We start from the raw sequence: 11,849 nt of genomic DNA, 5'->3' as shown, positions 1-11,849 counted from the left end.
TTTTTTTCCTTTTCTTCTTCTTTTCTTCTTCCTTTTTTTTTTTTCTTGTAAAAAAGAAAGATGTATGAAAAAGAAAAGGAAAGAGAAAAAGAAAAGAAAAGGGGGTATAGAGTAGGGTGGAGGGGGAGGCGAAATAAGAGAAAGATGGGGGAAATGCTGAGTATCCATCAAATGCATCCCCGTAAGAACGACCAGTTCTGTGCTATTTTAACTCTCAAGCGTGAGCTTCTTTTTGTTTTGTGAAGCTTTGGCGGCTCGCGGACATCGCGATGTCCCTCAGACCAATACCCACCTCATGATGAAGCAGTACTCACTCTCACAGTTATTCACCAGCACCATTAAGCACTAAGAGCCTCGACTCTCACTCTTCAGTTCTTAAAAAGGAGAGCCTGTCCTGAGCCACGAAATTTCAAGAACAGCCCGCCCTCCACGTAAGTCCTCGTGCTGGATCACCATTGTGTTTTGGTCGTCTACCTCCCGATGCAACCAGAACTCCTGCCGAGTTGTCGATTATCCCCCTCCTCATTTAACCCATGCCCGTAGATGCTTGGCCCGCTTTCTCCTGGCCCTCTGTTTTCCTTCCACTGACCAACCAAAGGGCAAACCCCTCCTCAGATCCGATACCATCCTCCCCAGCACCAGGACGCCCCCTGCGCGGCTGGCCTTCAGCCCAGCGGCGCAGTGGGCGACGGCGAGGAATCTCCGTTCAGCCTGACAGCAGCAAAACGCTTAGTAAGACGTTCTCGAGCGTCGGTGAGGTCAAGTCTGCGAGTCGACGACGACCTGTCGAGCCCGTCGTCGTCAGAGAGTCGGGAACGCTTGGGATTTCTCTCACCAGTGGATTGCAGAATCATGTGCAGCGTTTGCCACCCGGTGGTCGACCGCAGCTGGAAGGACTCGGCGAGGTCGTGCTGGGTCGCGACGCGGCATAGGAGGGCTTCCTCGTCCTGGAAAGGGGAAGAAACGGAAAGGTCAGGCCCATCTGCAGCTGTTATCGAGGCAGGGAGTCGGGTACGTACCTTGGCGAGGACGCCCATCTGGTGGATGAAGCAGAGCAGGTGGAAGTCGGAGAGGTGCAGGTTGTCATCTTTCTGGTTCACCTTCAGGGTCTTGGCGACGGCGGAAACCTCTTGAGCCTCTCCGACATGCTCCCTGTTCTCGATGGGGAAGCCGCTGTCCTGGAAGAGCGGCTTCGGCGCCTCGGGGAACCCGTGAGTTAGGGTTACGAAGAGGTATTCGACCGGGAAGGCCGGCTTCGCATTTTCCTGCACGTTCGCGCCGTACTCGTTGATCCGGCGGTAGAATACCTCCGGGATGTAGCGTGTCCTGCTCACTGACCCGTCGTCCTCTTCCTCTTCGCGGACAAGCATCAGGCCGGGGTCAGCGGACGGCTCGACAATGCCGGCCCTGACCATCTCGACGGCGTCATTCGACATCTGATACGCGGCGATGGAGATCTCGCCTTTCTCGTTGCCGGAGACGACGCAAGTGACGAAGTTGGAACCAAACCTCCCGGTGTCGCTCCACTTGCTCGGCTTGGGATGTTGAGCTTGCATGCGCGCTGCGAAGGCAATCTCCTGAGAGGCGAGGAAATACGAGTCTGCATGGCGCTTGCAGACAGCGCTCCCGTCGCCCTTGCCCGCGTCGAGGAGATCGGTCCATATCACGCCGACCTGCTCGAGACCGCAAAACTTGGCCACCTGGTTGACCTCCTGCTCATTGTCCCAAGGGTTGAGCGAGATGCCGTCGACCTCGTCGATCTGTGGCGGCTCATAGATCGCTTCAACCACCGCTTTGATGCCGAGCGGCACCACGTCGTACTCGAGATATTTGCCGTAGAGGATGCCCAAGCGCTGTGTTCCAGTCTTGCGCCAGGCGTCAAGGAACCTATCGACGATCTGTGGCGAGGCGAACTCGACATGGTCAACCATGCGGAACGGTTGGGGTTGGAGCGTGATGGCGCTGGGCTGGCACTTGGTACAGATCCCCTCGGGCCACTGGGGGTGTCCCGATGGGCAGTCGGGCTTTACGCGATAGTAGGGCTCGACGAGCGGAGGGATGAAGGAGCTCCCGAGCTCGGGCTTGTTGGTCGCCGAGTTGATTTTGCGCATGTAGGCGTGCACCGACATGTACTTGATCTTCTTTTCCTCGAGGTACTGAGGGTTGAAGGGATCCAGAGGCATGCAGTAGTCGCACATGCCCTTGGGCCCGTGGCGGCACATCTTGGGGTCTCGTTTCCTCGGAATCTTGCCATCCTGCTTGTCTAGCCGGTCGTCCAAGGGCGACTGCCTGACCACCTCCCAGGGGTTCTTGATGCGTTCGGCGGAAGTGTTCGGGGGCGGGTCGATGGGGTGGTCCTCGGTCGGCAGGACCGGCTTCCCATTGAGTCGATTCGTTGACGACGCTAGCGGTGTTGCTGATGATTTGGGCAAATCGCCGGCTGCACCGCCGTTCGTAACGACATCCTGGTGCTGGTAGTTGACGAAGATGAGGTCCCCGTGGCTGCCGCTCCTCTGTCAGCATCAGCCGCCCAAGATGTTGTACAGGAACAATCAAGCTTGCCTTAGCCCGACCTGGCTGATTTTGAACTGGGAAATTTCGCCGATTTTCCTGGACTCGGCGCTGTTGCTGGGGTGGTTCGAGAGGGTGATGGATTGGGGATCGACTGTGGGGGGGAGCTTCGGGACAAGCTGTGCATATGGCTGTTAGCCTCTCGAGCTGCGCAGGGCACCACAACGCCGTGCTTCTGCTTCCAGTACCTGGTCTATGAGTTTGCCAAAAGTGTCGTCCTTGTCCACCGTCAGGCGGAACATGCCATCGGGCGACCGTAACCGCAGGAGCATCGTGAACCGGGGGGCGATTATCGAACTGCGGCAACTGCTTGCTTTGCCGTTTGACCTTTCTGCAGTCCGTTGGGAGACTCAGCGTCAGGGTTTGTGACGACCCAAGGGCACCTGCACCGAAGCTGGGACGGCGGCGTTTGACAGTTCCGTGGTGGGAGGGCGAAATGCGGTTACGGGAAGGTTCTCTCGTTCGGGGAGCTTTGAACTGCCAGGCAGCTTCGTCTTTTGCCTGGGCCTTCGTCATACAGGCTACCTAGCTGCCCCTCAGCCCCACCTCCCGCGGGCGTACATAGTGCACCTACCACATTGCGCCGGGATAGATGCATATCGTGGGCATGATAACGGTATCGAGATATCGAGTCGGGTCGGGGGGTCCCTGCGCTGGGCCGCCGGCAATGGATGCTTGCATCCTTGCGCCTTGCCCCTTGTCGGCCGTGACTGCTGCCAAGACCCAAAAGTTGTCCAGGTGTTCTTTCGAGGGCTTGTGCCGGGGGTCCAGGGCCGCATTGGCAACACCGCACACGGACTGCCCAACCCAACTTTGGCTTTGTGCTACAAAGACACTGGTGCCAACTGCGGCACTCCTTTTTATTTTACAATCCTCCTTGTTGTTGTTGTTGTTGTTGTTGCGCGCCTTCGTCACACCTCCGTGGCACGTCTAGACTCTCTAGACTCGAGAGCGCGCCATGTTCGACGTTAACTGGAGGGGGCTCCTGCTCCCTCTGGCCTATCTGGCCGTGTTGGTCGGCACCTTCATGACCTTCTCTACAGTCTACCGCAAGAGGAAAGCGGGTGAGTTTTTCTGGCTTGCTCTCTCCCAGCCAGAATGCATGGCATAATCGCTAACAGCTTTCTCGCGCCAGTCCGGAGCGCAAACCTCGCGCCATGGTTTGGTCCACACTTACAGCGCAACATCTACCTGTCGCTGCTACACATGGAGCCCGAGGAAGGGTCCGAAAAGGCACCCAAGGTGCCCGATAGCGTCATCAGGGCAGCCCTTCTGCGCCGTGCCGTCGAGGACATCCACCGCATCATCCAGATCCGCACTGCCAAGGCGGCCTGCAGTTCGTTGCTGCAGCGCGGGAGCGTGGGGGACGACCTGTGGCAGCGGTTTCAGCGCGCCGAGAAGGAAATGGAGGACGAGCTGCGGGACGTCGTGATGGAGGTATGAAGTTTCTTCACGTCCCCGACCTCCCCCCCGCTTCCCACCTGGACTCCAGTTAACAGAGACCAAAACCAGGCCAATGCGCTCGTTCCGGGATGGGGCCAGGTCATCTTCCAGTCCGCCAACGAGATCGCCGCCAACAAACTTCTGCGCGACCGCCTCGACGAGATCGAGGCACGGACGGAACAGGACAAGGAATGGTGGGAGAAGCGGCGGGCCAGCATCAAGCAGGACTTCATGAAGGAGCTGGACGCCGAGTCGGAGAAGGCACAGGCCAAGGCCGGGAGCGAAGACGAGCCCGTCCTGGTCGACACCGATACACCGTCGGCCACCCCGTCAGGGGCTTCCAAGAAGAAAAAGGGGAAGAAATAGTACGCCCGGCGGGCTGCCGAGGAGAGAGAGCGCGAGAGTTGGGTGTCTTCGGCATTGGTGTTGTATAGTAAAAGGGGTTTCGTTTCGCGGTTGTCTTGGGCCGTTCTACGCATATAGTGGCATGGCGTTTGGGATGATAAATCGGTTTTGCCTTAGCATCTGCTATCTCTTCTGCGGTGGGATATCCAGACGCTGACTGCTTGCTCGTGGATGAGCGGAAGAGGCCGGGGGGCACTGGGCCGTGTCAGAGGATAGCAGTGGAAGGAGTATCATGCTTGTGCACCCCTTCCGTATAAATCAGTTCATAGCCTGTCCGTGCAGGAAATATCCAAGCGTGAGTTAACCTTGATCCCCTACTCCTTCTCTACGAGACAGTAATCGCTGATTTTCCCCTTGACAATGCCAAAGAGGATATGCAAAGTCTCCAAAAACCAATGTTCCCCCCAAACAAATTCTCATCGCTCGCTTTGCCTCAAAAGAAAAGCACATCATTCAAGGGGCCATGCACGCCCTCCAACTCCCCGCCCCTCTTCTAATACCAGCCCATCTTCCGGCGGACCTCATCGACCTCGTCGTGCTGCCCGTTCCGACCACTCCCCCCGGAGGCGGCGCCCTCGAGCCTTGCGCGGCGGGCGTCCTCGCAGATCTCGTCCTCGGAGCGGCCGAGGCGGCCGGCGACCTCGTCGGAGACGAGGCGCTCGATGGGGGTCTCGCAGCCGCGCAGGCCGATGAAGCGGCCCAGCTTGCGGCGCTTCTCCTCGAGCGTCATGCCCGGCGGCCACGCGACGGGGCACGGGTAGTGCCGCGTCCAGCGGCACGGCGTCCGCTGGTGGTAGAAGTGCGCCAGCGACTCCAGCTGCTCGTCCGTCAGCAGCCAGAAGGCCAGCAGCGTGCGCGGGAACGCCGGGTGCACCTGCCCCGTCGTCAGCTGCACCAGCGGCGCCAGCTGCAGCGACATCTGCGCCAGCTTGGCCTCGAAGGCCGGGTTCTTGACTGCCCGGCGGGTGCCGAAGGCTGTCCTCGTTGTTGTTGTTGTTGTGCTGCTGTTGCTGCTGCTACTGGTGGGCGTCGTGTTGTTGAAGTCATTGTTGGGCTGTGTTGGCGATGGTTGCTCCATTTTCCGCAGTTCTCAAGGCTCCTTTCTCTGGCTGGCTGATTGACTGACTGACTGACTGATTGACTCACTGTTTGCCTGCCTGCTGGTAGGATTCCGCAACGTGGAGGCGGTTGACGGAGGGAAAGCTGGGTATAGCAACGGGATGATAAATAGGTTAAGAGACTAAGAACGAATTACGGGTACCCTTTTCGATGGTGGACAAGCGAAGCAAGAGAGGCTTGTCTATGGAAGACTGGTCCAGAAACGGAGGGAAGAAGAGAAACGAGCAGAAAGCGTGAGAGAAGCTGTACTTAAGCTGAGCAGCGCTCGCTGCTGTGGATTCTCGCCAGCGGCAGAATATAGTAGTAGTCTCTTCCGGAGTTGGCCTTTCTGTCGTCTCTGGGCAACAGACAGCGGTCGTTGGTGGAATGTCGGGTGACTGCGCGACTGGGAGCCGCGCCAACGTACGGTCTCATCCGTCCGCTTCTTGTAAGTCCACGAGAGGAAAGCCAGCCTCTTTGCAAGCAGCCGCTTTACCCAGAATCGGATACCCGGATTCGCCCCCGGTCTTTATTCGTCTGCTGCTATCTTTGGCCGGCGGAGTACACATCTTTAACCCGGGCACCCTTTGAGCCGCTCTGGGAACAACTAAGACATTGTCTGGCTCTGTCTGTCTCAACAAGGACATTCCAAAGATCTTTATAGGTTCCCCGCTCGTCAATGCCAACAATGCATTCTTCCCAACCACGGAATTGTCGGCGGTACGTTTTGTTCTCCCAAATCCGGTTGGCCGGCTCAGAGCCACTTCAACTTGGCAACGTGATCGGCCTTCTTTCTGCTCTGCTTCACAAAGCCCATCATCCTGAGCTCCGCCAGACCGCGGTAGAAGCAGACGAGCGCGGACCGCTCATCGAGCCCCACGTCGGATTCATCGCCAACAAGTGCGTAGTACGCCGACCACAGGTCGGCCACGTTGATGAGGGCGCCGGCCTCAGTGTAGAGGTGGTACAGGATGGCCGTCGTGGGCAGGGTCGAGGCCAGCCCGCCGTTTGCCTTGCTGCAGCACGCACAAGCAAGGTAGTCCTGCGGCCGGGAGAGGGCGCGGTCGAAGGTGGCGCCCGGCGCGGGAACAAAGACGTCCCGGTACGGCGCTTTCGAGTCGAAGACCCAGGCCTCATGAAGAAAGAGCGATTCGATTGGGTCACAATGCAGTGCCTGCGAAGCGAGTTCCAACAAGGTGTCCACTGCTTTGGTGTACGCTTTGTCTTCTTCTGTTAATGTCGCCGTGTCTCGGCTGAGCTGGACCTTCTGCGCCACCACCGTGGTACGCAGGATTCTGCTTTGCGCGCTGTATTTGCTCTTGAGCGTCGCCCCGTTGCTCTTGGAGCGCTCGACCAGGCCCTCGACCTCGTCTCGGAGCTCTCCAAGAGCGCCGACAAGCTCCTCGGCCTCGGCCTCCCACCCGCGCAGGCCCAACTCTGAGCTGCCCGTCCGTACAGCGCTCAAGAGGCGACCGACGAGCGACAAGAAATCGCCCGGGTTAAGCCGTTTTATCGCATCTTCTAGCGGCACCGTCCCGGAGGCCTGCTCGATGTCGATGCCGCCGCTCAGGGCTGATATGTAGAGCTCGACGAACGACGCGGTGCTCAGGCCGGTGCATTGCACCAGGTGTAGGGAACGCAGGAGATGCAGCAGGTACGCCTGCCGTTTCTGCGCCTGCCTTAGAATCTGAGTCGCAAGATACTGATCGTCTTCGATCAGCGATTGCGCGTGGTTCAGCTGCCTTGCCTCGACGGCAGCCTCGACGTGGGATTGGAAAGAATCGAGAGTCCGGACGGCCTCGATGTGCTCCGGCTGCAGCAGCGTCGGTTGCAGGCGGTCGTCGCCCGCAAGCAGCACACTGAGCGGGTTCGCATAGAAGTGGCACATGTAGGCGTACTTGAGCGAGCTGATGAACGCCTGCACACCGGCCGCCTGGCCTTGCTGGCGTTCGACCAGGCTCCGGAGCAGCGACGGCCCGATCCGCAGGGTGGCCCGCGTCCCGGCAACGGCGCTTTTGATGACGCTTTCCAGAACCGAGTCGGCCTGGACGACGTCGAACTGGGCGCCATACAGCTGGCGGGCAGTGGACTTGAGCAGACGTGCTTCGAACAGCTCGACCGAAGTGGCGATGCCAAAGAGAACATCGAACTGGATGCGGTCGCGCCAGGAACTGCCCACAGTCCGGTCTGATTAGTCTTGCTGATGATGCCCCCACAGGGGACTAGTATGAAGGAGGAGGAGCATGGCATCGTACTGGAAGAGAGCAATCAAATCGGACAGCAAGCCGCTCTCGAAGGCCTCGCTGTCCTGGAATGAAACAATTACCCGCAGCGGCAGCTGGTGCTGGGCAAGAAAGGCAAGCAGGCCTTCGAGGTCGTAGTCGAGATATTTCCGCCCCTGGACTCATCAGTCCGAGCCCGCTCCAACTGTCGCCGGCCGGTGAAGCCACAGGGGGAAAGAGACTTACGCCCTGACTGACCTCGGCATCCATGCCATCCCCATCTTCGCTCCTTCCAGTCGTCGCATCTCGGATGATCTTCTTCAAGGCGGCCTTGAGGTTCGGCGCGTCCGCGGCGCGCAGCCGGACGAAGCTCGCCTGGGTTGCCGCGCTGAGCGTCTCAGCCAGCTGCTCGAACAGTAGGTCCTGCGAGGCAATGTTTGGCCCCGTGATGATGAAGCCGGCGGCAATCTTGCCGCTGCAGTGCAGGGGTTTGTGGTTAGCTGGCCGGCTACGGGAAGCCCCTTTTCCTCAGGGTGTCGCACTCACGTCTTGGCCTCGGCAGCCCGTTGCAGAAAGGACGTGACCTCGTCGAGCGTGGTCCGATTTGCTTCCCTCAGAACATGCTGCGCACTGGGTCAGCTGGTGTCCGAAACACACAAACCAAGGTTTTGGTAAGACGACACTGACCTGGATGCCATCTTCCACGATCGGCCAGGATGTTTCGAAGAGCTCCTTCCGCAGCCGCACGGCATCGGGACTCTCGGCACCGTCGAAGAGGGGCGGAAAAGACGCCTCTGCTTCCGCGACAGCCTGCGGCTTCGGGGCATCCGGCCGGGCTACCTTGCGCCTCTTTGCCGGGCGTGAGCTGTGCTTTGCAGCAGCATCTTCGGCTCTGAGATTGCTGAAGACGAACGCGGCCTGTTGTGGAAGCTGGTGAGCACCAAGTAAAAAATGCATGCAATACGAGATATGCGTTGAATTGCATACCCTGTGGTCATCTTCTTCAAACTGCATCCGACCACCTTCGCTTTCGGTCATCTCTGGTTCTGTTGACCCAGGACTGTTTGCGGCGACGCGTGGAGTTGGTTGGCCGCAGAGGTTCACGCGCGATGCAGGAGATACGCGACATTACGGAGTACACGCCGTGTAGGGGATATTTCAAGGGCTGTATTTTACGTTACACCGGATACCTCAGTCAGGTGGTCAGCGTCGACATTACGATAGGGATTGATCAGTGTGCTTCACAATCAGAGAAGCCAGCTCATAGACGCTCATTCCAGACGCCAATTCCAAGCTTGTCCCATCCGTTATGGCAATCTACTAGCTACTACGTATCCACTAGATATGATGCATCGCGTCTGTTCTCTCGCGCAACAGACGCCGGGTCAGATACCTATTGAGATAGGCGAGTACCGGACTCCTTCCCGATCGCTGGCGCCAGCACCCATTTGCCCGTCTCCCTTTCCCGTCGGCCAGGCCCAAGCGCTGGAAAACCAAGCATGGGAAGCCTTAGCTTTCCCTGAACGTACCAGCAAACAATAGATCCCAAGCCTCGCTGCTCGCTTTCGTGGCCAAGGTGCAGTTGCTCTTGCCGTTGCCATTGCCAGTGTGCTTTTTGTGCGCTTGATTTCCTATGATCCGAGGCCGAGAGACCGCCGCAACGTTCTGTCCAGGCGCCTGGGGGAACAGCAAAGATCCGAGGAAAACAGGAAAGAGATAGAGAAAGGAAAAGGCAAGCGACAAACAGGAAAAAGGACGCCTGTATTTGAACCAGAACACCCACGACCCCCTTTTCCGCCGCCAAGCACTGTGCCCATCGTGCGCAAAAAGGAAAGTGAAAGTCGACGTACTCCGCCCCCCTCCTATTTTTACAAACGTTGATTGAGCCCTCCTTGGGGGCTTCCCGGTCCTGACTGAATCCGCCGATGCCAAGATGATTCCCTTCCCCAGCGGTGGGCACTCGAGCGTCCCGTTCCCGTTCTGTATTTCCCGTCACAAAGCGCAACAGCGCAGTCTAAGACGAGGCCTCGCCAGCCTCGCCAGCCTCGGAAGCCTTGGCCTTGAAGCTCGTCAGGACATTGATGCCGCGAGAGAAATGAGCCGCGCGTTTCGAGTCAGAGTCTCACCTGTTCAGCAGCCGGCTTCTCTGCCGCCTCAGACCCCTCCACAGGCTTCGTTGCCGCCTTCGGCGCCTCCTTGACCTCGCCCTCGGGCTCCTTTTCGGACTTTGTTTTGGTATCCTGCGGCTCGCTTTTGGCTCCCTCATCGGTCTCCTCCTTGGCCTTCGGAGGCTCCGCTGCCTCGCTCTTCTCCTTCACGCCGTTAGCCTGAGTAGGGGCCTTGGACGTGCCATTGACTTCGGCGGCGGGAGCTGCCGGCGCCCCTTCGACAGCCAGGAGCTTGTTCCACTTGTCCAGCAGAACCTGCGAGCGCGGCTTGAACTTGAACTCCTCCTCCTTCGGAATGTGCTCCAGCTTCAGGATCGCCTTCAGGACCTTGTTGATCTTAGTCGCCCTGATGATGCTGACTTCCAGGTCGGGGAACCCTTCGAGTTTCGTGATGTAGTCCGACATGAGCTTCATCTCCTCCTCCTTGGGCTCCTGGTCCCGGGTCAGGAGGCCCTTCTGAAGCTTGTGCCGAAGGAACAGAACCTCCTTCTGCAAGAGGAAAACTGCGTTAGCGCCTCCCGACCTGATTTGCTTCCTCGCGGAGACAAGTGCCCGTAAAACGTACCTTTTTCCGAGCGTGCTTGTCCTCAGCCGAGAGTTCCGGTTCCTTGGGAGCCGGGGCTTCCTTCTCAACTTCCTTGTCACCCTCCTCCTTTGCTTTCTTGGACTTGGCCTTGGCGCTCTTGGACTCGCCGGCTTTGCCGGACTTTGGCGTAGACGCAGCGCCGCCGTTGGCCGCCTTCGGAGTCGCGCTCGTTGTCAACTTGATCTTGGGCTTCTTCACCGAATCTGAGCGCTGGGGCGTCTGCGAAGGTCAGCGATTCCGATAAGCCCCTAGGCTCCGGGGCGGTAAGCTCACCTCGGCACTGTCCTCGGCCTTCCTCTTCTTGGCCTTCTTGTCCTTGGCGGGCGTCTCGACGTCGGGGGCATCCTCCATCTCGACGTCCTCGTCCTCCTGGCTCGCAGCCTTGGATTTCTTGCCCTTGGGCGTGGCGGCCTTTGCCGCCTTGGCCTTCTCCTTCTCAATGAGCTCTTCTTGGTAATTTTGCAGCACTTCCTTGTAGTACGACAGCGGATGCTGCTCCGCCGCCAGCTGGTGAGCAGCCTGGAGAGGCTTCCGCATCTTGTCCAGCTTAACGTCCAAGACGGTCGAGGGATCAAGCTCGATCAGGTCCGTGTTGCACACCCACCCACTGCATGCGCGCATTAGCTCACAGGACCCCGATAGATGCTGCCGCGAGATGGTCGACAACTCGACGGGGAAAAAAAACTCACAATTCGTTGGTGTGCAGGTACATGACGGGGAATGTCCGGTCCGCAACCTTCTTGCCGCCGTCGGCGTAGTCCTCGCGGTAGGTGCCATCAGCGCGCTTCGCAGTGACGGGCCGAGTCTTGAGGAGCGAGGCTGGAAGCATGTCCTCGTCGCAGATGATGACAGGCCATTGCGGAAAGCCCTTGAGCTTCACGAAGAAGTGATCGCCCGGCTTGGCGTCCAGATGCAGCATACGCGGCTTGGACGCTTTTTTGTTCAGCTTCTTGCCCTTTGTGTCACCACCGCCAATTGACTTGCGCTTGGACTTGGACTTGTCGGCACCGGCCGCGGCAGACTCCGCCTGCTCAGCCTGCTCAGCCTGCTCGGTCTGCTCGGCCTGCTCCGGCTCTGCTGCCTCAGAAGCGTCGGCAGCCTGCGGTGCAGGCTCAGCTGGAGCGGCATCGTCCGTCATTTCGACGTCGGGTTTTTCTTCAGTTTGTTCGGTAGCGTTCTCTGCAGGACCTAGGAAAACGAGAAGGAGATGCGTCAGCCGCACGAGAAAGAGGTATGGTGAGCGCGCGTAGAGAATTGGATGGTACCCTCAGCGGCCTTGTCAGACTCCGCAGCCGGGGCCTCAGGCTCGGCGGCAGCCTTGGCTTCGGCGGCAGGAGCGGCCGATGGAGCGTCGAC

At 58.9% G+C, this 11,849-nt stretch overlaps 5 protein-coding genes across 5 annotated transcripts; 1 reads left to right on the top strand and 4 right to left on the bottom strand.

Moving 5' to 3' along the window:
- Nucleotides 1–441: 441 nt before the first annotated feature.
- Nucleotides 442–2,928, bottom strand: THITE_2112228 (uncharacterized protein). The gene is made up of 5 exons (XM_003651625.1): nucleotides 2,760–2,928; nucleotides 2,563–2,690; nucleotides 1,020–2,502; nucleotides 836–947; nucleotides 442–711 (listed from the first exon to the last, which is right to left on the bottom strand). The coding sequence occupies exons 1-5, from the start codon at nucleotides 2,841–2,843 to the stop codon at nucleotides 707–709; spliced, it is 1,812 nt and encodes a 603-aa protein (XP_003651673.1). The 5' UTR covers nucleotides 2,844–2,928; the 3' UTR covers nucleotides 442–706.
- Nucleotides 2,929–3,278: 350 nt separating this feature from the next.
- Nucleotides 3,279–4,784, top strand: THITE_2112226 (uncharacterized protein). The gene is made up of 3 exons (XM_003651624.1): nucleotides 3,279–3,635; nucleotides 3,707–4,008; nucleotides 4,084–4,784. The coding sequence occupies exons 1-3, from the start codon at nucleotides 3,530–3,532 to the stop codon at nucleotides 4,378–4,380; spliced, it is 705 nt and encodes a 234-aa protein (XP_003651672.1). The 5' UTR covers nucleotides 3,279–3,529; the 3' UTR covers nucleotides 4,381–4,784.
- On the bottom strand, nucleotides 4,772–5,720 carry THITE_2112223 (uncharacterized protein). The gene has a single exon (XM_003651623.1). The coding sequence runs from the start codon at nucleotides 5,495–5,497 to the stop codon at nucleotides 4,913–4,915; it is 585 nt and encodes a 194-aa protein (XP_003651671.1). The 5' UTR covers nucleotides 5,498–5,720; the 3' UTR covers nucleotides 4,772–4,912.
- Nucleotides 5,721–6,189: 469 nt separating this feature from the next.
- On the bottom strand, nucleotides 6,190–8,892 carry THITE_2112219 (uncharacterized protein). Its single transcript, XM_003651622.1, has 6 exons — nucleotides 8,727–8,892; nucleotides 8,427–8,657; nucleotides 8,286–8,362; nucleotides 7,998–8,214; nucleotides 7,773–7,915; nucleotides 6,190–7,688 (listed from the first exon to the last, which is right to left on the bottom strand). Exons 1-6 carry the CDS (start codon nucleotides 8,775–8,777, stop codon nucleotides 6,272–6,274), a joined length of 2,136 nt encoding a protein of 711 aa, XP_003651670.1. The 5' UTR covers nucleotides 8,778–8,892; the 3' UTR covers nucleotides 6,190–6,271.
- Nucleotides 8,893–9,802: 910 nt separating this feature from the next.
- On the bottom strand, nucleotides 9,803–11,755 carry THITE_2112216 (uncharacterized protein). Its single transcript, XM_003651621.1, has 4 exons — nucleotides 11,183–11,755; nucleotides 10,767–11,100; nucleotides 10,473–10,712; nucleotides 9,803–10,396 (listed from the first exon to the last, which is right to left on the bottom strand). The coding sequence occupies exons 1-4, from the start codon at nucleotides 11,629–11,631 to the stop codon at nucleotides 9,854–9,856; spliced, it is 1,566 nt and encodes a 521-aa protein (XP_003651669.1). The 5' UTR covers nucleotides 11,632–11,755; the 3' UTR covers nucleotides 9,803–9,853.
- Between the last annotated feature and the right edge of the window lie 94 nt (nucleotides 11,756–11,849).

This window comes from Thermothielavioides terrestris, chromosome 2 (genome assembly GCF_000226115.1).
Source record: "Thermothielavioides terrestris NRRL 8126 chromosome 2, complete sequence".
Lineage (NCBI taxonomy): Eukaryota > Fungi > Ascomycota > Sordariomycetes > Sordariales > Chaetomiaceae > Thermothielavioides > Thermothielavioides terrestris.
Note: the sequence above shows the minus strand (reverse complement) of the source record. Positions and strands in the feature narration are given on the sequence as shown.